The sequence below is a fragment of the Hoplias malabaricus genome, chromosome X2 (genome assembly GCF_029633855.1).
Source record: "Hoplias malabaricus isolate fHopMal1 chromosome X2, fHopMal1.hap1, whole genome shotgun sequence".
Classification (NCBI taxonomy): Eukaryota; Metazoa; Chordata; class Actinopteri; order Characiformes; family Erythrinidae; genus Hoplias; species Hoplias malabaricus.
In genome coordinates, this window is record NC_089819.1 from 16,797,430 (window position 1) to 16,823,545 (window position 26,116).

Below are 26,116 nucleotides of genomic sequence, written 5' to 3' on the forward strand. Positions count from 1 at the left end.
ATTGAAGAGGGACTTAAATTCCATTACTGCATTAGAACGAACAGAGAAATAATTTAGGCATAATAGGCATAATAATTTAGCTTTCTCCCAATCTTCAGCCATTTTATAACAATGCAGGCAATCAGTGTTACTTCAAGAAGCCCGTTGAATATGTTTCATTGACCAGTGAAGATGTATAACAATAGCGGTAGTGTCTAATTCTAGAGCTCCACGGCTCCTCTTAAGATACACAAGTAGGAAATCGGTGACGGTTAACAAAAATACAACAGTTTGAGTTGAGCTCATTATCACTTGGGTAATTACCTGCCATTCCGTCTGTGTGTTTACTTTAGTTTAGTGGAGCAGGTGTTGAGATGTTTGGGCTGTTATTGTACCAGGTGATGATGTCTTTAGTGTAGACAGTGAGTTCTCTAGAGGCAGGCTCTTCAACACAATTTCACTCTCTCTCTCTATACACACACACACACACACACACACACACACTGGAACAAGCCTGGTAAACAGGCTAAAGGAGGAAGGAGGAATGTTCAGTAAACACATGGCTTACAGATTTGATGTCAGAGCACGGCCCTGTGGTACCAAGATACAACTTCACTTTTATGTTCATTGATAGGAACCTACGTTTTTGGGCCAGTTCCTTTTTTAATAGTACATGTACCTATACAAACCCATTAGATCACACTAAACTCATCCCAACAATACCAGATTGTAGCTGAACTTCTAGAATATATGGCCATATTATTGCGCAGGGTATGTTTTGCTTTTTTTGTTTTTTTATTTTAGTTTGGGTGGGGAAAATTTGATCCAGATTCTAAGACTGAAGACACAGTAGGACACTTAGCCAGCCTCAACAACAATTTATGAGTTCTCTTTACCACTTGGTTGAGGAAATAAAATGTAGAAACAAATACAAGGCTATTAAGTCATGATCTACTATTAAGTCCAAACTGGTGCAGTATAACACTAGGTGTAGACAAGGTAAAAAGTTCAATCTCCCATTTGGTGACTGGTGAATGTAGGAAAGCTATGCACCTGCATGAAATACAATCCTGAATGTTTAAAATACAGCCTTCATTTCACCTGGGCAGGTGTTTAGTCCAAATGATATACCTGATAAACCTGCTAACCTTTCTGCTGACCCAAGAGAAGGGCAGCAAGCTCTGTTAAACTTCTCCTTCCCCACTCATTCTCCAGATGCCTGCACCAGTTTAACAACTGAGCCGTCCCCATCAATTAGCCTTGACTTTGGACTTTCATTGAGAGTAAGTGACTAATATCTATACCGACTCGGAAGAAAGTCACTTTTTCACGATTGCCCAACAATCTGCTAAGTGAAAACACGTGTCGCAGGCTCAGGTCCGGCCCGCAAGGGGGCCTGCATCCAATGGGAAGCAGGTGCTCCACTTTTTTGCCATGTAATACCCCATTTAGCCCCAGGGCCAAAGGTTATCCAGCTAATAGCTGCCTGGTGCAGAGCGAGGAAGAGCCAAGTGCTAGGCCAGGCTAAAACATCTGGGACATATTGCACATACTTGCAACATATGCTTCAGGTTCAATTAAAATGAGGCCTTGGCACATTTATTCGTCCTTTTTTTTTTAACTCTGAAACCTTCATCCAGTAAAAAAAGAGGCCTCCCCTGACCTGACCTTAATATTTTACTATTTGAGCAAACAGAAGAAGTAATGAGAGCGTGGGGTCGCCGACTCTGAGGAGAAAGAGAGAGAGAGAGTAAGAGAGAGAGAGACAGAGAGAGACAGACAGACAGACAAAGACAGGGAAAGCCAAAAAGATGAAGGGAGAGAAAGAGACAGAGTAAAAGAGAGATCTGAAACTCCATCGGTAATATGTTCAGCCTCCTAACTCTATTCACAGCTAATTTAACAAGGTTTGAAGGAAAGGGACAGTTTAAGATGAGCTATAAACAAAACAAATAAGAGAATATAGAAGGTTGAAAAGAAAGACTGAACACCACAAAAAGAACAAATTCTCTTTCGGTAAGAACAAAGACCGACAGCAAAGAGGGCCACCATTTGATCAAATGTGTGCAGAGTGAGGGTCAATATGCTGCAGCCTTTGTAATGTGTGATGTGAGGTGTGTAGCATAATGTTACTAATTATCATAATCAAAGTTTCTGGGATGAATGGCAAAATAGACCCAGCCCAGGCAAAAGAAGCAGAAAATGAAAGCTGAGAATATGATGAGGATACGTGTAAAGGGTTTAGGGTAAAATGGCCTTTTTGATGTAGCGTCCCATGACTAATGTATGTTTTTTCTAAGGACTTGCCAAAGCAAATGAACACTGACCAGGACACCATATTAGGGTAATTGTAATTGTAAGGAAAACATGACATAAGCCGTCCAGATAAAACACATGAAAACGTGGGAACAATCACCGTGTACTGATCTGAGTTTGGGGCTAATTTGCTTTTACTCTGCACCAGGTTCACCCAGTAATACATGGCATGATTCTACAGCTAATAATCAGAACCTTGGGTTTATTTGTATTCCTAAATGGACCAATTTTCTCTTCTTAATCTAAGCACTGACTACGAACATGCTAATAATCAGTGTTCTAACATTGGAAAAGTCATATTTTAAACACTGTTACATGAAACAAACTTTGAAATCATTATATGTTTATACATTCATTTCACTATGTACATGAGCATTTCAGCTCGGTATGGGGTTAATTTTCCAAATAGGATTTGATTATCTATTTCCAGCAGGGGTGCCTTGACTGCTTAAAAGGAGCTCAGCTATCTGTAGCACAGCATTCCTCAGCCTTTAAAGTTTGTATTCAACATGTAAAACACTCATACAAAACACTCATACAAAACACTCATAACCACTCCTTCTGGAATTCAGTTAGACCTGGCTGCTAACTGTTGTTCTAAAATGTAATAAACATACCTGTGTTACTAGCTAGATTTAGGAAACACTTCAATTATAGGTAATCATACTTCTCTTTTTTAAAAGCCATTTTATTATTTCCTAAAGTAATTATTTTTTGAGTTTCATCAACATAAATGGTTATATAATGTTTTAATTTGAATATGTCACTTTAGAGTCCACTGGGGCACCACTGTAAGAAAACATGCTTTAGAACACATACAGAGATGACATACATATTTATTTTTACTAGAGTATCTCTTCAGTCATTTTTGTCTCTGTCACTGTCTATGTCTGACAAGTCTTAATGCCCTTCCATAAAACCATCTATGCTTCTATCCAAGTGCCTAATACATAAGCTACCACCCACAGCATAGATCTTTAAATGTTTGGTTAAATTCAGAGAAGCATCAGCAGTGCATTTCGGTGCAATAACAGCTTCTAAGATTCAGAGAAGACTTTTCAATAGATGTTGGAACCATTCTATAATGATAATATTCAGCTATAATGACATTAGTGAAGTCCATCACTCTAGAGAACACTGTTCCAATGTCCCACAGCCCAAAGCATAAAGGTTATATACTTCTCTTTGCACTGATCATGGTGACCATAAACACGTGTGGCTTTTCACAAGCATCCCATTGCAATTTATGCTTTTCTTGGAGAGTATACAAAGTACTTGCAAAACGTATCATTTGTGGACATAATGGGTGCATGTCAACAAAGCTGAATTCATTTATTAAAGTGTTCTGAAAATCCTAGACACAAACTGTAAGTTCAAAACCTCTCACAATTTGAAAAAAGCGAACTGTCCGGATCAACATAGTGCCATCACTTTATCACCCGGTTATAATCCAACGCTCAGTTATACCGACCCATTTACAGACAAAGCACACAACAATGTTGGTATTTTGGAAACGAATAATGTGGTTCTGTTTTACTTTCCCATTTAAATTCTTAGTCATAAGCATCAGCAATGCCTGCCCATGCATTTGGCCTGCAGACTTTTGAATGCTATTAATTGAACTTCAAAGGCCCTGAGAAATATCAGAAGCTCAACACTGGGGCCCTCAAGCCAAGTTTATTTATGTGTGTGCCATTCACCTTTATTCTGTGCTTGAAGAAAACCCATCTGAATGGCTCTGTGGACCAGAGGCTGGGCTTTTGAGGCAAGCTCTGGCAGACTGCGGCTTTTGCTTTGAGACCAAGACCACAGCTGTGGACCTCAGCTTTATATGACGTACTCCAAATGTCAAAGCTGAGCGAGAAAGAGCTTTTATGAACTCACTGTTAACCTCCTAAGGAGATTTGAGAGAAACCGGCACTTGAAAATATAAGTGAAGTTAAATATATTTATTTGCGAGTGAAATCTATTGAAATTGCAGTCAACAACATTCTGAGGCCCCTGCTTAACTAAGGGGCCCATTCAGAAAAGTTTTGTTTAACAGTTTGGAACAAAACAGACTTTGAAACAGTTGAAGACTCTAAACTATACATTTTCTAGCTTTGGTGATAATTACCTTGTCATCCCTGTCATAGTCTTCATCTTCGTCCTCCAGCAAGTCCTCCACTGCTTGCTGATAAAAAAGAGAAACAAGAATACCGTCACTCAAAAATGAAACAATCTTGACTCAATTTCACATGAACAATAATTAACACTGGAAGAACAACAACTTATTAGACTCCGTATGAGGGAAAATACACAGACGACCATAAATTCATCAATTGCAGCCTATTTTTTTTTTTTTAAATGTGAGACCTTAGAGAAATCTTTACAAAATTTGGGCACAAAAAATGCTAGCTGTATGGATCAAGACCAGACGATAATAGTGCCTTCCAGTCTCCTCTTGGTTTATTTCTTACATGTCCATGACCCCAAAGCAAACTTAAAACTTCACATTTCTCTTTAAAGAACAAAAACACACAAAATGATTGTCAACTGAATAGAGATGGTTGAAATTGGGGAGAATAAAAAAAACCTTGAAAGAATGTGTACTGATGTGTTGTTTTAATTGATTTCCATGTAAAAATGTGTCCATGGTACTTCAGGCACTGAACAGCAAGAAAATTATAATAGTCAAATGTTCTTCCCTCTCTGTGTATTCCATTGTATGTCACTAGGCTTGAAAGGCACTGGAAATGTTTTATTTATTCATGGTGTTTGCAGAAGCATGTATTCAATCCAACAGTCAGATGAGCAATGTTCAAAGTTGTCTAGAGTAGAAAGTGCAAATGATGATGTTTCTGTTGTTTTAAAAAAATAACACAAATAGTTGTATTCAAACATTTGGGCATTTTGGTGCTAGTTTAAGACATCGTCTACGTGGGGGACAATATATTGACAGCAAATAAAAATTGTTCATGGAGCATGCCAATTTTACTTAGCATAAAAACAATAACAATTTAATCCAGGTAACCTGTACTTTAAAATCATCAGACTTGATCATTTCTTTGATGTGTTGAAAATCGATTCATAATTAAAAAATCGATTCATCTCTATTTTTGTCAATTTGAGTTTATTATATCATTTGATGAATGGATGAAAAAAATGCTCCAAACTTACTTACACGTATAATCATTTTTACTCTGACTTCCACTGAAAGTTAAGGTTTTTTCCTTCTGTAAATGTACTATTATGGCGATATGTTGTTCTTTGAACAGCAGTGTAATACTTGCTCAACCTCATATGCATAGGTAAGACTGAACATGCGAATGTAATACATAAAAAAAGTTTCCCAAAAGTTAAAAAAAAAAAAAAGATCTTTTAATTAATAGCTAAATACATACATGTGCATATTTATTATAATCTACCAGCCTTGTCCAGTACAATGTGTGATATTATATACACTGTCCAGCAAAATATTAAAGCCATCTCCTATTACTTGAGCAGCATTGATGTTTCTGATCCACTCGCGTAACACACACTATGCCGTTATGACAGTGTCACCCAAATATTACCTGTTCTGCTGTGTTCCTGTGGGAGGAACTGGGATAAAGAGTAACAAAATATGCACAGAAAAGAATGGACAGTCCGTAATTGTAGAACTGCAAAGTGTAGCTATTGGTTAAGAGGAGCTAATGAAATGGACAATGAGTGTAGAAACAAGGAGGTGGCTTTATTATTATGGCTGATCCATGTATGTGTTACAGTCACATCATGATACATTGCAAGGTCAATGACGGCAGTGCTTTTTTAATTTAAAATACTGCCTCAGCCATGAATTATTGTCACAGAAACAGAAAAAAAAATCCTCTCATTGTCTGCGTGGATAATTTGGGCGCATTAATTATTCACATCTCATCATCTCATTTACTAAGCTGGAGGAGCCAGTACTGAGGTACAGCCACAAAAGTCAGACAATGTGTTGGCAGACATATAAAGAGTTTATCTCGGTCAATTGAAAACACTCCATCAAGCTTGTGCGGCCCCTGGGAGCCCGAAAGGAGTCCATATCACATGTCTGTTTTCGTTGCCGGAGGAGGGAACACGCATAGATCGTTATTTCTCCTCTTGTGGCTCCTCTTGTCAATCACACATCAAAAGCTTCAAGGTCATGTGCTTGCTATTTACATAAGGCAACTACTGCGTCAGAAAAAGCCCCAAAAGCTATCAGGGGGTGCATTCTGTCTTCTTTTTGATGATTTTTTGGCTCTGTGCAACCCATAAATAAGTTTTCTGCGACATCCAAAACACTGTTACTTAGGCAAACAATAGCTTTTGTTCCTTTGTCTTGTTTAAAAGGCAGAGTGTACGGCTGCCATAAGCCTCTTATGTAAATGCTGCTAGCGGCGGAAACAAAAGGAGGGTTCAGGACAGTTGCAGGGATTGCTGCGAGTGAACTGATGATGATGTTCTGTGGTAAGGGTGTGCCAATCTAGCAGAAGAGAATGCTGTTTTAATAGAAGGGTTAATCAGAGGCTAGTCTTAAGAAGGGAAGCAGATATAATCAAGACTCGCATACTGAGTGTCGAGGAAACAACCAAGGACAGAAAAAGCATTTTTGAAGAGAAAAAAGGAAAAAAACATCTTGGGGTAGCTTTCAGATATTGGCAAGTGCAGGTCAGGACACGGTCAGAATGTTTCTTTCACTGACAGACTGGAGCCTGAGGAGAAAGTGAGCAGGAAGGCGTCCTTTGGCCTTTCAGCTCACACTGGCACCATCTCTAGCCCGGCTCTGTGACATCCATCCTGGCGAGCTAATGCACTTTTTCCTCCCCTCCGCTATCAGCAAAGGAAGAACTGCACTATCTGTGCTTTTAATTCTAACCTTCGCCGTGACAGGTGCGCTGGGAATAGACGGCCAAGCCAGACAACCCGTCCGACACGAAGATATGTACTTTCTTTTTTTTTTTTGCCCCCCTCAATCCCTTTCCCTTCTCTTGCTCCTCTTTGAAATGGGAGACATCTCTAGCGTCTCCAGCTGCTCGGGGCCTGGCCCTGCTTTGTATGCTGCGTGTGGACAAGGGGCCCGGGAGAGCCCAGGCCTGGAAGGCTGATAAGGGCTCTCGCCGGAGCACCTCCAGCCCAAACAGACTCTTCACAGGCTGTCAGAGCACTGCTGGTCAGAGGGAGGGCTTGTGCCTGTGCCAGCGCTGGCTGACTGTGGGCTGACCCCTGCAGAAGCTGGAGTCAAAGAGTGGTGTTACTAGCAAAAGAGGGTTATTGAGAAGTACATGTATTCACCTATCAACTTACTGATTGAGGATACCTGTTATCACAGTTGTTTTTGATCTACTATTTGTGCATCAATCCCAGTCTTCTAGCAAATATAACTTTCCATACCAAACATAACTGAAATAAATTAGCTGAATATGAAGGAGGGCAGACACAGTGCATTTTGGTGCTTTTGTATAAACCAGACACCAGCAACATGTCTCTTTGGGGCTGAGCTATACAGGGCACACGGATTGCTGAGAATGCTGCCGGGTTTGATGCTCCAGTTTGGGAATGTGCCAGGGTCATGTGCTCCCAAAAGCCAGAAGCATCGGCGTATCTATCAGTCCCACGACTTGCGCTCTCTGCTCTAATCTGCAGCAGTCTACACCCACAGGATACCCCTGAAAAAACGCACACAGTGTTCTGTAAACAAAAACCCCACCAGTGAGAGACATAGCAGCCTTGACAACAGCGGTTGTGGCTGTGACAAAAACGCACCGAACCGCCTCGTCGTTAGCGAAATGGCGGGTACAAAAGTTCACAGGGATGAAGTGTGGGGAGCTGCCAAAGTCACTTCCTGCCTCGCTTCAAACCCTCGCCTGTGAGCGGCTCAGAGCCACGGCGGCACGGGGGAAATCAGCGGGGCAACAAACGCTGCCAGTTCAAAGTGACGTGACCTTTTTTGATTTTGTCACCTGTCAGGGGCTGGCAGCCGAGGAGCCGAGAGGCATCTGCCAGGCGCTAGATTCGCTGGAAGAGGTGGTGGCACTGAGGCGGATTAAAGGGCCGAAGAACCCGCTCCGGCTTCTCTTCCTCCTCTCCCGGCCCCTGCCGTCACACACTCTCCTTTTTCGCAATCCGTCCCAGTCGGCTCACCCAGGCTGAGCAGAGCGAGGAGAAACGAGGAACTTTAGCATGAAGCACCTCTAGCAGAGCAACTGCCAGACAGGCTCTCATCGAGTTTCTCTTTATTTCTCAGTGTGGTGATTGACGCTGGAGGTGGGCTTGACAGGCTCCTGGTCCCCCCTCCAGAGCAGCCCACCTGTACCAGAAGGCGGTGAGCAAAAACACAGCCTATCCTTTATTCATGAAGCTCCATCCGAGCTGTTTGTTTTTCAAATTACGCGCAGAAGCAAAAACAGACAAAACACTATTCAAACCAGACAAAACGAGAATGAAAAAGTGAGAGAGAGAGAGAAAGAGAGAGAGAGAGAGAGAGAGAGAGAGAGAGAGAGAGAGAGAGAGAGAGAAAATAAACTTTGTTTGAGTGTCTGTTTATCTATAACAATGTGCAAAACTACAGCAGCTTCGTACTGTAAGGGCTGGAGTAAAGGAGGATCAAATGCAGACCACCTTCCACTCCTTCTCAAATGATGAAATATATATGATGTTGAAGTGCTGGATGTCTTTCTTCACGCTAGCTCTTTTACTGGCCATGTGAGATGATGGCAGCTCATACTGCGATGATGTCAGGCTGGAAGTTGGACAGAGTGATGGATCGATGACAGGTTTCTCCCTGAGAAACTCTGGTGAGATCAAGCCTCAACGGAGACAGAAAATCTTCAGGTCTTCCAGCTGACTGTCTACATCAGAGTGGCTGAAACAATGCACAGATCCCACCATCTGCATGATGATCAGCCTGAGGTGAGTTGTGTGGATTTTAGGAATCGTGCTATATTGAAATACAGAGAAAGAAAAAAAAAAAAAAAAAAAAAAAAAAAAAGGGAATGATCTAAAAAGAAGAATTTCTTCATCTAGCACAACTGGAACTCTTCTACTGAACTTGAATATATTTTGTTGGTGCATATAGATATATGCAAATAAGCCAGCCACATGAATCCAGCTACAGTATGTTGTAATACACTGCATCATTTCAGCTTGCAATAAAAACTGCCAGAAAAAGATTCAGAAGAGGGAAAAAAGGAGCACGAGGCATACATCACCCTCTCCCCCAACCACCGACAAGGTTGCCGGGAAGGACCTTAAGATGCTTAATTGCATACGGACTGGTGAAAAAGACGTCACTATGTTTCTCCCACTCTGACAGTACGTGCTATAATTAACACCTTCAAAACATCTGGTAAACTGTTTTCCGGGCCAGTGGATTCAGCAGTCAGGGTCTTCCAGGGCCAGCCACGAGCTCCGTTCCTCTCCATTCCAGCTGAGCTGTCCAACGCTTGAGTGAACCCAAGCGGCCGTTCTGGAGCCCGCCAAACCGTTCCAGTCTCCAAACAAATGGAGCTGGAGGCTTGGGGGTGGGCATGGGGGTGTCAATGGATGCGCAAGGAGTGCTGCCTCTCAGCAGGGTGTGAACTGGCCACTGACAGGTACTGTCAGCCTGACTTGGGCTGCTGGGTTGGGGGCTGCCTTACCCAGAAAGTAGAAGGCACTTCCAATCCTCACCAGCAGGGGTCTCCTTTGTAACCAGTGTAAAGTACCATTCACGTATTTTCTAGAGGCTGTTGCAGGCTTTTCCATATTTTGTCTCCCAGATGGTTTCCAATGATCGACAGACTTGGTTCAGATGTCATGATCTGTCTGACTCTCATCCAAAGCTGGTGGCACCCTGCCTGAACCCTCCAATTCATTCGTATGATATCCATTCACTGCGGTTTGGAAAAAGCCCTCTAAGGAACCAAAGGAACCTACTTATACAGTCCTCAACCCTGCTAAATATCTCCCATTCTGAGACACCAGTTTAGGGGTATGGTGTAGTGTTTAGAGTACAACCTTCCCAGATGGTAAAAAGAACCTTTAACAATAACAGACTCTGACAGAGGGGTCAGGTAATTGGTGGAGGGGTGGCAGGCGAAGCAAAGGCAAAGAATACGAGAGTCAGGGGTCAGCTGACTACAGGTTAAGAGTTGAGCTAGCATGTCGACCCTCGAGGTAACAACCCTCTTCAAGGAAATGACAGCTGAAAGTGGGTGTTTGTTTTTCCTGAACATACTAGCCTGTGGTTGTGGCATACAATAAAAAAATAGATGCTTATTCCAAGGTGTAGACCTTGAGGTCTTCATCCGCATTTAGGGTAGTGTTCCAAAGAGAGTTCAAGGAAAATTCCTTTGGCATTAGCCCAATCCCAGCTTTTTGGAAACCATGACTTTCCAAATGCTAACCTTTGACCAAGGACAACGGTTTAATTTTACATGCTGTTTTTTTTCTTTCTTTCCTTTTGTTCTTTCGTTCCTTTGTCTCCACTCTTATCAGGGCTGTGACTGGAGTTTCATAAACAGTCTAAAGAGGAAATCATACAACCAGAGGCACATTCCAAGACAGCACACCACTTCCCACCACAACGCTGAGAAATGTTGTTGAACCGAAACAAAGAGTGTCCTATATGAGTGACAGCATACATTTATCTTACTGATCGGAACACATATGGTGAGTCTGTTTGTATCTAAATAGTCACATCTTTTAATAGCCTATATTTATAGCAACAGAATGCCGACACAAAAGGGACGTATTACAGTTGTGATGAAGTCTGTAAAACAGACACGCACACAAACAAGGCGGGTAGTCATAAACTCAGAGCTCTACTCAGCACAAAAAATTTATGTAGCGTGCATCAGAAGTCATTCCCACATTAAAGATTCTAATGTTGTTTGACTAAAGGATGAAAGAAGTTCACTATTAAAAAGATAAATACTATAAATTGATAACAAATGCCAATGCAGAGGACACTGAGGAGATTTTACGCACACACACACACACACATAATTACTTCAGTTCATATACAGCCTTGCACAAACACAAGGACACTATATATATATATATATATATATAGTGTGTTTTAGTGTGTTAATCTTGTATCTGTGGATCAGACACAGCAAGGCTGCTGTCGCTGCTGAACTGAGAACAGTCCATCAACCAAAAATAAATATCCATCCAACAGTGTCTTGTGGGCAGCATCCAGTTACCACTGATGAAGGATGTGAGAATGACCAACACTGACTGTGCAGCAACAGTCAATGGTGTAAATTGTGCAGCAACAGCTAAAATGAGACCTGCTCTGTGGTGGTCCTGTGGGTGTACTGACCACTTAAGAAAAGAGTGAAAAAAGGGGCAAGCAAAACATGCAGAGCAATAGATGGACTACAGTCTGTATTTACAGAACTACAAAGTGCTCCTTTCTGTTCAGAATTCAATTTTGCATTGATTATAAAATGATTTTATTGACACACATAGCCCTTCATGGTCTTGCCCCTGAATACCTACAAGATCTTTTTTCATATTACAAACCATCATGTCCACTTAGGTCACATGACACTGGCTTTGTACTGGTTTCAATGATTCAGCTGGGGGAAGAGCTTTTTCATATAAAGCCCCCAACTCTGGAATAATCTTCCAGTTAATATTCAGGACTCAGATGCTTGCCACAATCTGAACATTTTCATATTCTATATAATACAGAAATACAAACTGAACTACTGCCACCTCTCTACACCCTTTGAGTAAATGACTGCCATCCTGTCTGATAGAAGGGACACTGATAGAAGACTGGCTGCAGCAAGCTCCTGCTCACCTGCCTTGAGACTAGTTATCTGCCCTCCATTCCCAGTATCTGCTACATAAATTCACACCTTATTTGATGGGACTGATTCAGCAAAGACCTTTACTAAAGACCTCTATTACCTATACAGACTCCAAGGCTGCTTCTACCTGCAGTTTTAAATTAAAGCTCTATTGTTTATAATATGTTTGACCAGAAGAGGATGGGTCCCTCTTGTGAGTCTTGGTTTCTTCCAAGGTTTCTTCCTCCATGCGGTCATAATGTTACGACTGATGTGTGTGTGTGTTGTCTGTGGCCACTGTTTACAAAAAATATTTTATTTTTTACGCATAAGGAAAGAAATTATGAATGATTCTATTAAATACATACACCAGTTAATAATAAGTTTACAACAAAGGTTGTGATATGATGCATGCATTGTACACACTGTACACTCTGCTGCTCATATATTACCTGGATATTATATAAGCCTATCTGGAAGTCATAGACTGAGCAGCTTCTCTTGCCTCAAGCTCCTGTCTCACTCAGAGGGAGAGGAAGGTTGGACTACACAGCAGCCTGCATTTATGTGTCAGCGGCTTCAGTGGAGGGTTAGATGCAATGCTATCTGAAATTATATCCTGCCAGGCACAGGGAGCCTGGCACCTCCACTCAAGTGATGAAAACATGAATGATAAACTTCTACTAGGGGGATATTTCCAAAGCTCATAACTTAACTGACTGCTGTCCACACGAAGAATGAAAGCTGGCACAAAATATAACTTAGAAAGAATCCTTTCTGTATTTAAGATATTTCATAATCCACTTGCAAAAGAAAGTTGAAAAGCAAGGGCGGTTTCAGAGCCCAAGAGATAAAGACAATGAGAGAACTAACAACTGTCCTGATAGATCTTTGAGAGAGAATAGAAATAAATGTCCACTCTAGTTCTAAATAAAAAAAAAAATATAAAAGTCAAATGAAATTAAAGTTTTATCAATTTTTCCACATTAAGAACACAACTTACTACTATGTGTCTTAAAGGATGTGTAACTCTCATAAACTGTACATGAGATAAACAAGAAAAACAAGGAATATGCTGTTGTTCTCTGGCGGTTGTGCCGTTCACCAAAGAGCAAAGCCCTCAACATCACTAAATGTGTTTAATAATACTTTAATTAGAAGGAGAATAATCAGAAGGAGAAAAACGCACCAACTTCGAAGCCTGAATCTTGGCGATAAGGAAGAAAATATTCCTGAAAACAGAAGCTTCAAAAACGACAAGACACCGTAATAAAGTCTATGGCAGACAGATTATACAACTCTGTTATTTGATCAAAAATGTATATATGTACATAGTAGCTGAGGGTCCTGTATTGATTTGTCATATTAAATATTACCTATACTCGAATAATGAATAGGTTTTGCTCTACTGCTGACTGAAAATTAAGTAAATAAGGGGTCAGAGTCTTGTGCACAGCACTCTATGCTATCCTTCAGTTATACATGTGTATGTATTATAAATATGCAAACATCTGCCAGAGGAAGAAAAAAAAATACCCTCAAATTCTTTCCCTTAAGTTCATAAAAAAGTAACTTCCCTTTTTAAATGGACTGGGAAAGAGTGGCCAGGCTGAGGCTCATCAGTGGGTTTGAGTCTAATGAAAAGCAGATCCCATGTGTATGTGCATGTGTGTATGAGTGTGTGTGTGTGTTTGTTTACTGTGTCGGCGAGCGGAACTCTCCGACTCTTGCCAGCCCCACCAGCGGCTCATCTGTTGTGGTTACAGTCGTCAAAATGCAGAACAATGGAGAGTAAGAAAGATGGAGGAATGGGGGTTGGGGTGGAGGAGCTGGGAGAGGGGGTTAAAAGCATTACCCCCAGCTTTCAGACCCTTCATATGTTTCACATCCACAGATCCCCGTGCTGTAACCCCTGACCCATTACCTAGCTCTGAAACCCTGACTCCTGACACCCAGAGGTTCAGAGCAACAGAAACAAAGACCAGCGCATCGTGGGAATGTATGGAATACATAATGACGCATATATCACCCGAGGCTCTTTAAAGCCATAACAGGAGACACATACGTAATCAGCAAAGGTGTCTGCACGCGTCGCCTCTTTCTAACTATGTAAATACACAATCTTTCCTGTTTACCTCATTCCACATTTGATTTATTAGCTCATATTAAACAGAAGAGGAAAAGAGCAGAGATAAATGCATGGCGAAAAAGAATGTGCAGGTAAATACAGAACGTTTTCAGAATTTTGCAAGCAATGTCGCCATCTACAGGACAAAACATTCCAGAGAACACAATCCCTGAAAAGGAAAGTGATTTGATCTATTCTTTTCACACAATGGCATTTCTTTTTTCTTTCGTTCACTTTGACAGTCTTACAGCTGCATAAGATATGCTATAGAAGACGGAATAATAGAGCCTATCTTAATGGATAAAAAAAAAAAACCTCAGATTGCAAGTATCCAGGACACCCACAATGTAGTTCAAAAAGCTCCTTCCATTTACTAAACGTGTCTCCCAGATACTTTCTAGGATAGGATTATTCATAGTAAGAAAAGACGTACAGTTTGATGAGCACTCCCTAAATTCATTCAATTAAATTTAATCTCTCTTCCACGATTTCTTCAGTACAACTGCCCAGAAACGTCACTAAGACTTTATTGTTTGATGTTCAAATTGTATTACGACTCTTTACTGGCAAAAAATAGTCCCCCCCACCCCCCTGCATTTAAATGAAATAGGGCACCATATAGTATCATTACCATCCACCTTGTCCTACAATCCACATATGGGCACTAAAAAAATCACCTCCACATGATGAAAAATATATCAGCACTGTTTTGGCGACATTAAATTAAAACAGCACAAATAACCAAGAAATTATGTGAGTGTCTCAGAATGGCTTGAGGTATGATGTTATTATTTCTACCTGTTCTGCAAATGAACAAAATCATAAACTTTTCAACTAAAAAAAAGAGTAGGAAAACACTTACAGAGTAAACACAGCAACAAAATGGATAAAGATGATGTTTTAAAATATTTGTATAATCTCTTTTTAAGGAGTTATTAAACTAATATACCATGTAGCATTAAACACACTATAATAATTACAATAATAAATATTTGTATATTATTTCTTTTCCCATCTCTTTGATTTTGATCTACCTTAAATTTTGATAACATTTGTGATAGACAAAAAAATGTTTATTTTTCCTACTTATATAGAGCAGTGGGAACCCCAAGATTAATTACGTTTGGTTTATTTTCAAAGGAAACAAAAGCACACATGTTCTGGATATTGAAAAAATGGTTGATGGGCAAAAGTGTTCAGTGGAATTCTTCCCTGATATGGTAAACTAAATAAACAGACATTGTTCACTAACATGTGCACAAAAATGGCATATTTCACTGTTCCCTGTAGAGCATGTGTTAACGTACTGTCACTCATAAAATCAACAGCATATTTGCCCAGAGGTATCCAAAATTTTGCATATAAAGTGTCCGTCAGTGTAAGTTCAGTAAATATATAATTGTTTGCTTATGTAAATAAGTTTAAAATATCGTCTTAGGTTTAGCTCAAATTGTGAAAGAAAGTACAGACAAAATAGGCTGTACTTTGAAATAGGCTGAAGCAGTGCTGAGGGATGGTCAGCGTGTGTGTGTGTGCATGTGTTTGTGTGTGAGGACACTCACCACATCTCCCTGTCTCGTGTCCTTTCCAGAGGTGACGAGGATGTAGTTCCAGGCCAAGGGCAACAGCAGAGCTAGTGGAATCATGTAGAGCTCAAAGTTCCACACCACCACTATGAAGAGCTGCCGGGACAGACAGAGACGGAGGGAGAGTGAGACAAAAGCCGAGACATAAAAGAACAGATCAGAGGGATGCTTCGCACAGGACATTTCTCTAATTCTACATTTCATCAATTTATTTCCCTACATCGATTACATCCATGCATTCTTTACATTTCAAAGTACTGTAATGTACAAAACTGGATTTATATTATGATGTCATAATAGGTTAATAACAGATATTTGTATGATGTAATAAACAAGTTCTATATTAATAGTGTAGATGCTTTTGTGTATTGTGGACGGTGGAACAAAATCCTGTATCTCAATAAGATTTAATTTAAGTTAATGGGCAGAACAACAGTTTTTTTCATTAAATTTCATTAAAATCATTACACCTGTATCTGTGAATATAACATAATGACAGCATTTACAAATATGTTTTATCTGTTTACATTTATATTAATGCTGTTGGGGAAATAAAAAAAAACAAACCATGTATCTCCAGAAATGACAGAAATATTTTTTATAACTTTAGGTGCATGTCGTTATAAGTTCATTTCTTAAATCATCTGTTTATCTCTAATTATAATTACATAATTACATTATGATGTCATAAGAGAGCTATATAGTATGCCTGTTCAAATGCAGTGTAAAACTGCTAAAGCAAGAATTTTTATCAACTGACTTTATGTAAATTGTCGCTGGCTTTAAAAAGCCTTCAAAAGAGAAACTGAATATGTTAATGTTCTTGAGTAAATAAAGGTCTACTTTTTAAACTATTTAAATTCTTCTACTTTATAAAAATGTCCATTTCAATCACTAATCTTAAAAAAAGCAAAGAAATCCATTCTAAATCCTTGTAAAAAAAATCATATATTGCAGCATAACAGTAAAACACTTACTATGTTTGAACTAAAGCTTCAGCCAGACCACTGACCTAAACCTGAACTAACATTAGCTGCCAAAACCAAACAGCTTTAAATGACCGGACATTTTCACTCTGCTGAAGACAACAGTATGTAACTGACCAAGTAATCCATCCTGCAGGACTGCTGAGTGAACAAAGCAAGCATTAAGCATTTTTTGTGAATGGATTCGGATTTCCAGATTATCTTATAAATTTCTACATACAGCAATTTAGAATACGCAATATTAATTTCCTAAATATTCCAAGCAATCAGCTGAACCTGAAGCATGTCAAACATTCTCATTCTTAATAGGCAAATCAACAAAATAAAAGATATGCAAACCCCACCTCAGGAATCCATCTACAGTGCCTTGTAATAGTGATTAATCAAAAAGCACATTCACAGACAAGCATGCAGAACTGCTCATCACGAAAAAGCACCAGACTAAGAACAAAATTTCCACACATTGATTATTTTTTGCGAAACATATTTACAACTGAATATGAAGCACAGCAGGGTGTGACAATTTCATTCACCCATAATAATAATGAATCTGGCAGGATGAAACAGCTGATGAGTTACAATGTTTACTACAATGAATATTAATGTAGTGCAGATGCAAGTGCTGGAGAACACAAAACTGCATTGTTACAAATAACTAGACAGTTTTCAAAGCCTTTAAAAATAGATACGGCAGTGGTCCCGCTGATGACCACAGCTTTCCTACATACACAGAGTACACCCACATAAGCAGAGCCCACATACACACACACAGGTACATACTGAGCTCTGTATAAGTGTTTAAATTGCCATTCATGGCTTCACCACTGTTCTGCATTTTCAGATAAACGCCTAAAATATTAGGAGATGTGGTCTCACAGTAACTGGAGGACAGACACTTTCTGAATAATGGCATAATTATACATAATTATAAATAACTTGCATGCAGAAGGTTCAGTAGCCCTAGTCAAATAATGCACTTTGTTATTTTCTAAGGGAAAAGCACAGGCACAATTTAATTTGTAATAATAAGAGACTGTTTGCTGAACCAAACAAACTGAATGTTGACTAAATGTACAAAATGATGACCAATTCTACTCTCTCTCTCGCTCGCATATATACATATGCACACACACGTGTTTTTAAAACAAATAGAGAATTTGCAACTGTGCAAATCTGTGCAAAAAAGGTCATATTTCTGCATAGAGAAAGTATACTACATCTTTTGACATATAATTTTATATTAATAAAATCAAACTTTCGCACATGATTAGACTATGATGCAAATGTTTCTGAACCAGGTCTGTCATTTCTATCAGAAATGAAGTAAAGCTGTGATGTAAATGTGCTGGAGGACACTTTTAGGCACAATAACGCACTGAAACTGCGAAATGATGAATCTTAGTGTACCATAACAAAACAAAGATATAAGTGATGAATTATAGATGAATTGGCCAAAGCATTAGCATAATGCTCAGAGCAAAATAAGTTATTGTAATGGGCCTGAGTGCAGTGTGTGGTAGCTAGAAAACAACATATTACTGTTCTTTTGGGTTTTTTGTTTTCTTCCTTTAATAAAGGGGTGTTCGGGGAATAGAGAAGAATCGGTTTCAATAATTCAGCAATGTTTACAGGCAAGCGAACACACACACACACACACACACACACACACACACCAGTCTATCAAATTAAATGAATTCACAAATACACAAATGCATACAGCAGCCTGCCTGTCTTCCAACCTCAGCACCTTTCAGGAATTTCTCTTTCTTTTCACTTTGAATGAACTCAGCAACGCTTATGCTTTCCATGATACACCACCCTCTTTCATAAACATTCACTCACAAACAGTGAGGAGGCTGTGAGGAGCACGTTAATCCCTGCTGCGCTCCAAACCTCAATGTGAGGTAAAAATAAAAATACTATGATATTCACATCAAATCCACTACAGCAAGAGAACCAAAACAAAATGCTCAGAGAATAGCCTCAGGTACAAAGAGGCTACCTCAGGAGATTCATTCAGGAGAGTCATTCGTAGTGAAATTCTTTTCATATTTAATTAGTAGTAATTATGGTTATTTATTAATATACTTCTGTTTAAGCTAACTTTGCCATCTATTTATTTGCTACTGAACATTAAATGAGAAAAATGTACAATTTGGAATAATTTAAATTAATTTCTTCTTCGTTATTCCTAATGACTTTAATATTCTCCCCCACTTTACAAAAGCAGTTATAAATCTCAGTATATGTCTCTGGTCCTCAGTCTCCATCTTGTTTTCTTATGCCCGGGGGTTTATTTAACCTGTCGCTGGATTCAGTTGGACACAGTTTGGACACTCTAGCTGAGGGGTTGGGCACTTGATTGACAGCTGATGTTAACCGACACCTTCAGCCGCTTTGAGGTGACCCTTCTCCCTTTCACACAGCCAGCCAGTCTGAGGAGAGGTGGCCTGAGGAGCTAGGGCCATTCTCTCAGAGCAGGTTCCCATTTTCACCCTCTAACACTAAAACCCTGCCCCACCGTCATCAGGGACAGAAGCCCCAAACTGTAAAGAAACCAAACTAAAGAGAGTTTCTGGCCATAAGAGAAACTGAATCTGTAAATGTGCGATTGCAGGCTCTTTGTACAGAAGCACACAGGTACCAACAATATCAACCTGTGACAGTCCAGAGGCGTGGATGCCAGTAGACAAGCTACAGTGCCCAGTTCCTCAATTCACTGTGAGGGTCTGGCACTGTGAGGGTCAGCGAACAAACACCATAAAAGCAGATGCACCTGCAAAATCTACGTCCAGTCAAGTAATTCAGTCTGCTGAGTAATACTATATGCACTGGCCACCAGTGACAATGATGTCCCTCTTTATTCCTGTCTGCAATGTGTTTTATTAAAAGTAAACTAAAATGGGTTTCAAATGGGAGTGGGCAGCACAACAAGAAATTCTAATTACTTTTAATTAGGACTCTTCAGAATGTGTGTTTAATTAAAGCAAGCCAGGCCGTCGGTCCAGGTAACATCATAAGGTTTTAGACATGGAAGAAGCACATTTTTATCTAAGCCTTTATTACATGTATTAACATTTATAACAACAACCCTTTAGTTTGTCTTTGGATTTTTACAGTTCATTTTAAGTTTCAGTAAAAACTACATCCTTGATCTCAATACAGAAAATTCATAAAGCTCTATAAAGGCAAACTTTAATTTATAACAGCAAGAAAAGAAGTGACCATCACCACTGAACCTTTCAGCTACTTCAGATTAATTGAACTCTAACTTTTTTAGGTTAAATGTCAGTTCAGATGTTAGAACTTTTTGACATTTTCATTTCAGGATTATTTTTGGTACTATGGGCAAGTTAAACAGCAGATACTCTGTTGTTAGATATTTTTTTACAGATCTACATGCACTTCTCTGTTTAATCAGTGGGCTAGTGCTAGTTCATTTTAGCACTAGTAAGTAGGTTACGGCCATGGTTTCCGCCATATCAAGCACCGTTTAAGTTTGTTTTAATACCAAATTGATTTTGCACATCAATCATAATACACTTGAGATGAAGTCCCTTGTCAAAACTATTGCTCTGACTTTTGGAGAGAAGTATGTGCAATGGCCAAGTGTTTCAAATTTTCCTCGATATGTATTTTTTTTTTTTTTTTGGAAAAGAGAGTGGATTCTGTTTTGGCAGTGGATTTTAATATCATTTTGGCACTTGCCGTTCTGGAGTGGGGTATGAGCACTTTGGAGAATGCATTTGAGAATTAGCACATTAAAAGTGTGTTACCAACACACCCCACAACAGCCCTTCTACTTGGAATTGAGAAATTGAGTCATCATAGTGGTGTTGATTATTTTAAATGGTGCCAACGGTGGAGAGAAATATGCCAAATGAGAGGCTGATTATGGACGTCAATAACTCATCTGGGTTTTGGCTGGGCCCTCCGTAAGAGCACTCTGAATTCGTGAGGCTACACTGCCACCTCCTGGCTTTCCACAAAACTGGGTTATTTGTCAACATGCACTCAAGCTTTGTCAGGATTTATTAAAATAGACAGATTTAAACTGCTACAAAATGCTCACTTCTGTTCCGGCAAGAGTGTTCCAATAATGAAATATCCAAACAAATACATCTCTAAAATGGTAATTTGCTAAAAAGGAACAAACACGTCTTCATAATTTTTGGCTACACTGCAATTAGTATAAAGGAAACCTTCATGTGCCATGCAACACTGGCCACTGCTAGATACTTGTAACATGTTAAACACAAAAGTCACAATCAGTGCCTTATTAAGAGTCAGCGTAGTCAATTATCTACAATTCTTTCAAACTTAGGACAAAATAAAGACAAAAGTACACTTGACAAAATTACAAAATTTCTCTTTTTGGTCATATGTAACACTTAAAAGTCTATATACAAAATAAAATGTCAAATAGTTGGTTATTCTTGAGCAATATAGACCGATTGTCAGCTGTTTACAGAAGAGCCCAAGAAAACAATGTTCAATAATGTGTTTCACTTCTAAAATTCTTAATTACGACAAACATCTACTAGCATCAGACCCAAAAAATGCACAAATTTTGGCTATTCCCAATGAGCATTTAGTAAAATATAATTTCCTTACACTTTATCAAGATTCACGCTTCTGTTCAGAAAATGGTTAATTAATGAAACCATTAAAGTTAAAGACAAACCTCACAAATTAATTTTTCTTTATTACACCATAAGTCATGAATCAGCATTTGTTTAATTAACATAAATCCCATTACTCAACTTTTCTAGCAGCTGTAATTCTATTTATTCGCTAATTCTGAGTATCCCAGTACGGCAAATGGATACTTGTCCCATTGCAGTAATTAAGAATTTAAGTAGTGTATATTATTGTATTATTGAAGAGTTCATTACTGAACCCATTCCTTAACTGAAGAGTTGTAAATCTATTTCCTTAATCTAAGGGACACAGATGAAAATAATAAAAGAAAAAGCTAGAAATCATCAAGTCTTTATTAGGGATATGTGCCAGTCAATAATGTGCTCATATCTAACATTATATTCAAAAGTGGCACGGTCCGATCATTTAGAATTAACCAGAAATGTAATTTGGTAAATCATATTTTCTGAGAAACATTCACTCTCTGTGCCCTTGTCAGTGTGTGTGCTTAGGGAAAACGCACCTAAAGTGAAAAGGTGTCACATTGAAGAAAACAGTGTGAGGTCACACACACACACACACATACACACACACACACACACACACACACACAGATGTATACACACAGAAGCATTTGTTCCTCCCTTCCTCTCTCTTTTTTTTCTCAGATGGGTGTATTTTATCTAAATGCAAAGCAGGTGAGGGCTGCTCCAGTTTCGTGTAGCAGCAGCCTCTCTTGTCTGTGCTCTCCCACTGATAAGAGCCCTACTTTAGCCCACATAAAAGAGCCGGGTATCATTTCCTTACCCCCTCCTTCCAATAAAGCCTCCTCAGCCAGCACACACCAACACACACACATACACACATATCCAAACAGCGCTCCTATTCCCCATGCTACTCAATACCTGCTCTATTTGCTCCCAATTCAGGGCCAAATTGCAGCTAAAGTTACGGCAAATTTGTTTGGAGGAAGAGTTGGTGAGGCCTGGCCGCTCCAGGGCTCGGAGAGGGCCAGGGCTAGAGGGAGAGAGGGAGAGAGAGAGAGAGAGAGAGAGAGAGAGAGAGAGAGAGAGAGAGAGAACCAGACACCACTGCTGCCAACAATGCCCCACTTTCACAGAGGATGGGTGGCAGTATGCTCAGCTTACAAGTGTTCGTTTTGTGCTCTCCTTCAAAACACACACATGCAATCTACAACTTTGTATTTGTTACCGGTAGTGTGGTCATGAATGGCTGCCACGTCAACCATGTATCAATATTAGGTGGGTATAAACACACCAGTGGATTGTGTTTAAAATAGACGAACCTTCTTCTGGCACAATAGTCAGAGACCAAATCGAAATATCACAGAAGATATTTCTGAAATAACAGAAATAAAATCATCCATTTTCCAAAGAGAATATGGGACTCCTAACAAAAACACACAAGCTGATGCATCATCAAATCTTTTACTGTTACATAAATAGCAATTTAATCTTGCTATTTAGATATGCAAATAGACATGGAAATATCCAGAATACAATTAAATGATATGGTCTGAAAGGATGTGTAGCTGTTAACAAACTGTTACTGAGAAACAGAAATAATCCAAAAAGAAGAGCATATTTAGATTAAACAAAGTGGTTATTTGCGTTTTCGGAACATTAGACTTGTCGCCCCGGAGCCCAGACAAGACAAAATAAAGGCACTGAATTAGAGTGTTACTTGAGTGATGAAAATTAAAAACTGAAACATTTTCTAAGACTAAGCTTCCCTTACGATTCCTGCTGGAAAACACAAAACAACATCATGATAAAAACAGACCTACATCAAAGACAAAAAGTGAGCACACTAAATACAGAAAACATTGATATTACATTCCATTTGTATATTTAGATGTTTTTCTGTGTAATTTTCTGTTAAATGTAAACTGTAAAGTAATTAATAACTTGCATTTAACACAAACAAACACACACACACACACACACGTCTTATATATAAAAAACGTGTAGGCACCCAAACACAAGTACGGAACATTTAACAGGACATAAAGTTATCAGTTTGTGTGTTGTGTTTGTGTGTGTGTGTGTGTGTGTGTGTGTCCTTTTGTGTGTGCGTACGTGGTATAGCACCTCCACATATCCATTTTATTAAAATCAGACACTATACAAAATATTTTCTGACACAATATAATACCTGCACACAGCCAGCAACAAAAAGTTCTCAAACTTGCAAGAGATGCTAGAATGATAGCAATTCATAACAATAACAATAACAACAACAACAAACCAGTAACCTAAAAAACCATAATAAAGCCGTGTCAAAAGGTACCGACCTAAAAATACCAGAATAGCAAATCACAAGGCTCACTTCACCTCAGCCATTTTCATCTGCACAGTGTTATCATTCTCTTTGCTGTGGCTAACCTTTGTGTAGGGAGAGGTAGGGGTTCTGCCAAAGCAGCCGCACACTTTCAGAGTAGAATACATTCTGTGAGCGAAGCTCAAGTCTGTCGAAACAAGCTACACAGCTGGGGATATCAACATTGCAGCACCATCTCACCTGCACCAGATGGTTGCTGATAAATTAGCTTTATCATAGCTGATAAAGTAATTATATTAAGCAATTAAGAATGCTCTTATGGACTAACATTAATACTGTTAATGTATAAACAACTATTTCATAGAAAAAGCTATTTTATTATGTTTTACCTTACACATACACTCACCATTGATTATGATATTAATTAGGGATACAGGATAAACTATAAGGGTATTAATAATAATACTAAAATAATCATTGGAAAGATTTGAAATCTGACCAATATAGTGCGCCCTTCAAAATCCGAGCATAAAATCTCCAAAAACTTGAGTGTAACTCAATTGAACCAGATTTAGTTAATTTGGCCTGTTTGTCCTGAAACATGAAAAAAAAACAGCTGACATACTAAAATTATTATTATTTTTTAAATGAAAATCAAAAAATGTATATACAAGGTTTTGTTTGATATAAACAAAGTCTTAGTCATATACGGAACTTGTCAATTTCAACATTTTATTAATGTCTGTGTGTTGGTATTGGCAGATAAGTCTGTTGAAATATGATACTGGTACAAAATATGCATCTTGGTGCATCTCTAGATTAAATTAGACACATTGGATATTTAAATGATTAGAAGGTGTTGTTGAATCTTTAATCACTATGCAAACCTCATTTTTCCCTAAATAACTAAACAAGGAGGAAGCAGGTGTGACTTCATGTTTTGAGCAGACTCTCTTGACATTTCTTTCTCTGACATTTTCATTCAGTTTTTTTTTCCCTGTGCCCAGCAGCTGAGAGAGAAGGGAAAAAATTGTTGAACTTAAATGTTAACTGATCGATACAGACGCCCCTGTCCCTCCTCCCCTGCTTCAAAACTGTAGCAAAATTAAAACGTGTCAAGCGGCAAATGTTAACGGGCGACGCTTAAAGACACGTTAACACTAAAACAGACAGATCCTGCTGCATATTATGCAGTGCCACAGAGTGGGATTAGCACCACTGTCCTGTTAGCATTCAGTCTCACAGTGAGCTTCAGAGAGGGTGTCCTTTAAACCACTGCTCAGCTGTCCAATTATAATCCTGCTCTCTTTTCACCATGCAGCAGGAGTTACACCAAGATAGACATAGTAAGGGTTGGCAAAATGGCAGGACTGTGCAATACTACTCAATTAAAATTTTCTTGATACATCATAGAGTTGAATGCAAATATATGTAAAAAATGATCAATAAAATACAAAATAAAAGTCCCAAAATTTCAGCATAGTTCACTTTTTTATATTCATGTTGTTCCAATTCCTTGGGGAGAAATCCTGCAAATAAACGCAGCAAATAAACCATAATCATTCAGTAGTGTTTTTGTTGTATTGGATATGCCGAATACAAATTTTGCATGCCCAATTTTTGCATACAATTGTATTTATATATTTCGTTTTGCTTCTGATTGATACAACCAACACTTTTAACAATACGTTAATGGAATCCAATTAGCTACTTGCCGTGCATTTTATGCAGTTACATACTCTATTATGTGTGTAGTTACTTGGTTCTTAAAATGTATCGAAAATTCCCCTGATATACATCTCATGTATTTATCAGATGAGAATAACATGAAGAGGCAGTGCTGAGGGGGCTACAGTACTCACAGATTTTGGAGTTGTTTAACTGCAGCGGTTATAAGTAGTAAGTTTAAAAATCTGCGTAGTAAAGAATAATATGTTTGATTTAAGGGTGAGTTTTCATTGTAAATTTTTAGTGACTGCAACAGCCAAATGCTGTTTATGTAATTGCTGCACTTTGATGAAGCCGAGCAAAATCGATTTAACTGCTGGCCAATTTGGAGGTGTGTCACAAGAAAGTTAAAGCTAGTTTAGGTACAAGCTTCTGTAGGCTAGTTGTGTTACCCACTGCAGTCTAATGTTGTTGTCATTTATGTTCAATTCAATGTAACATGCACATCATCAATCTTAATATCCGGCATTCAGGTCATTTCCAGAGTGAACTTGATTTGCACCAACAGGCTGATGCACAACCGACATCTGTTAAAAAGGTAAAAATGCTATTATAATTTCTCCTCCTCCAAATCAAAATATGTTCCAGCATCCCTGAATGTTGTTATATGGCCCATCCATAACAGTTATGGTGCAAAAAAAGATTATGCCCTATTCCTAAAGCACCATGAAAATAAACAGCCAT

General features: G+C 38.9%; 1 protein-coding gene across 2 annotated transcripts in view; it reads right to left on the bottom strand.

Moving 5' to 3' along the window:
* LOC136676304 (multiple C2 and transmembrane domain-containing protein 1-like) overlaps positions 1–26,116 on the bottom strand; it is a 102,195-nt gene that overhangs the window by 28,566 nt on the left and 47,513 nt on the right. For both annotated transcript variants that reach the window (XM_066653197.1, XM_066653198.1), the window contains exons 15-16: positions 15,753–15,872; positions 4,412–4,468 (exon numbers count right to left, since the gene is read on the bottom strand). In XM_066653197.1, coding sequence (XP_066509294.1) covers positions 4,412–4,468; positions 15,753–15,872 — 177 coding nt within the window. The remainder of the gene's footprint in view (positions 1–4,411; positions 4,469–15,752; positions 15,873–26,116) is intronic.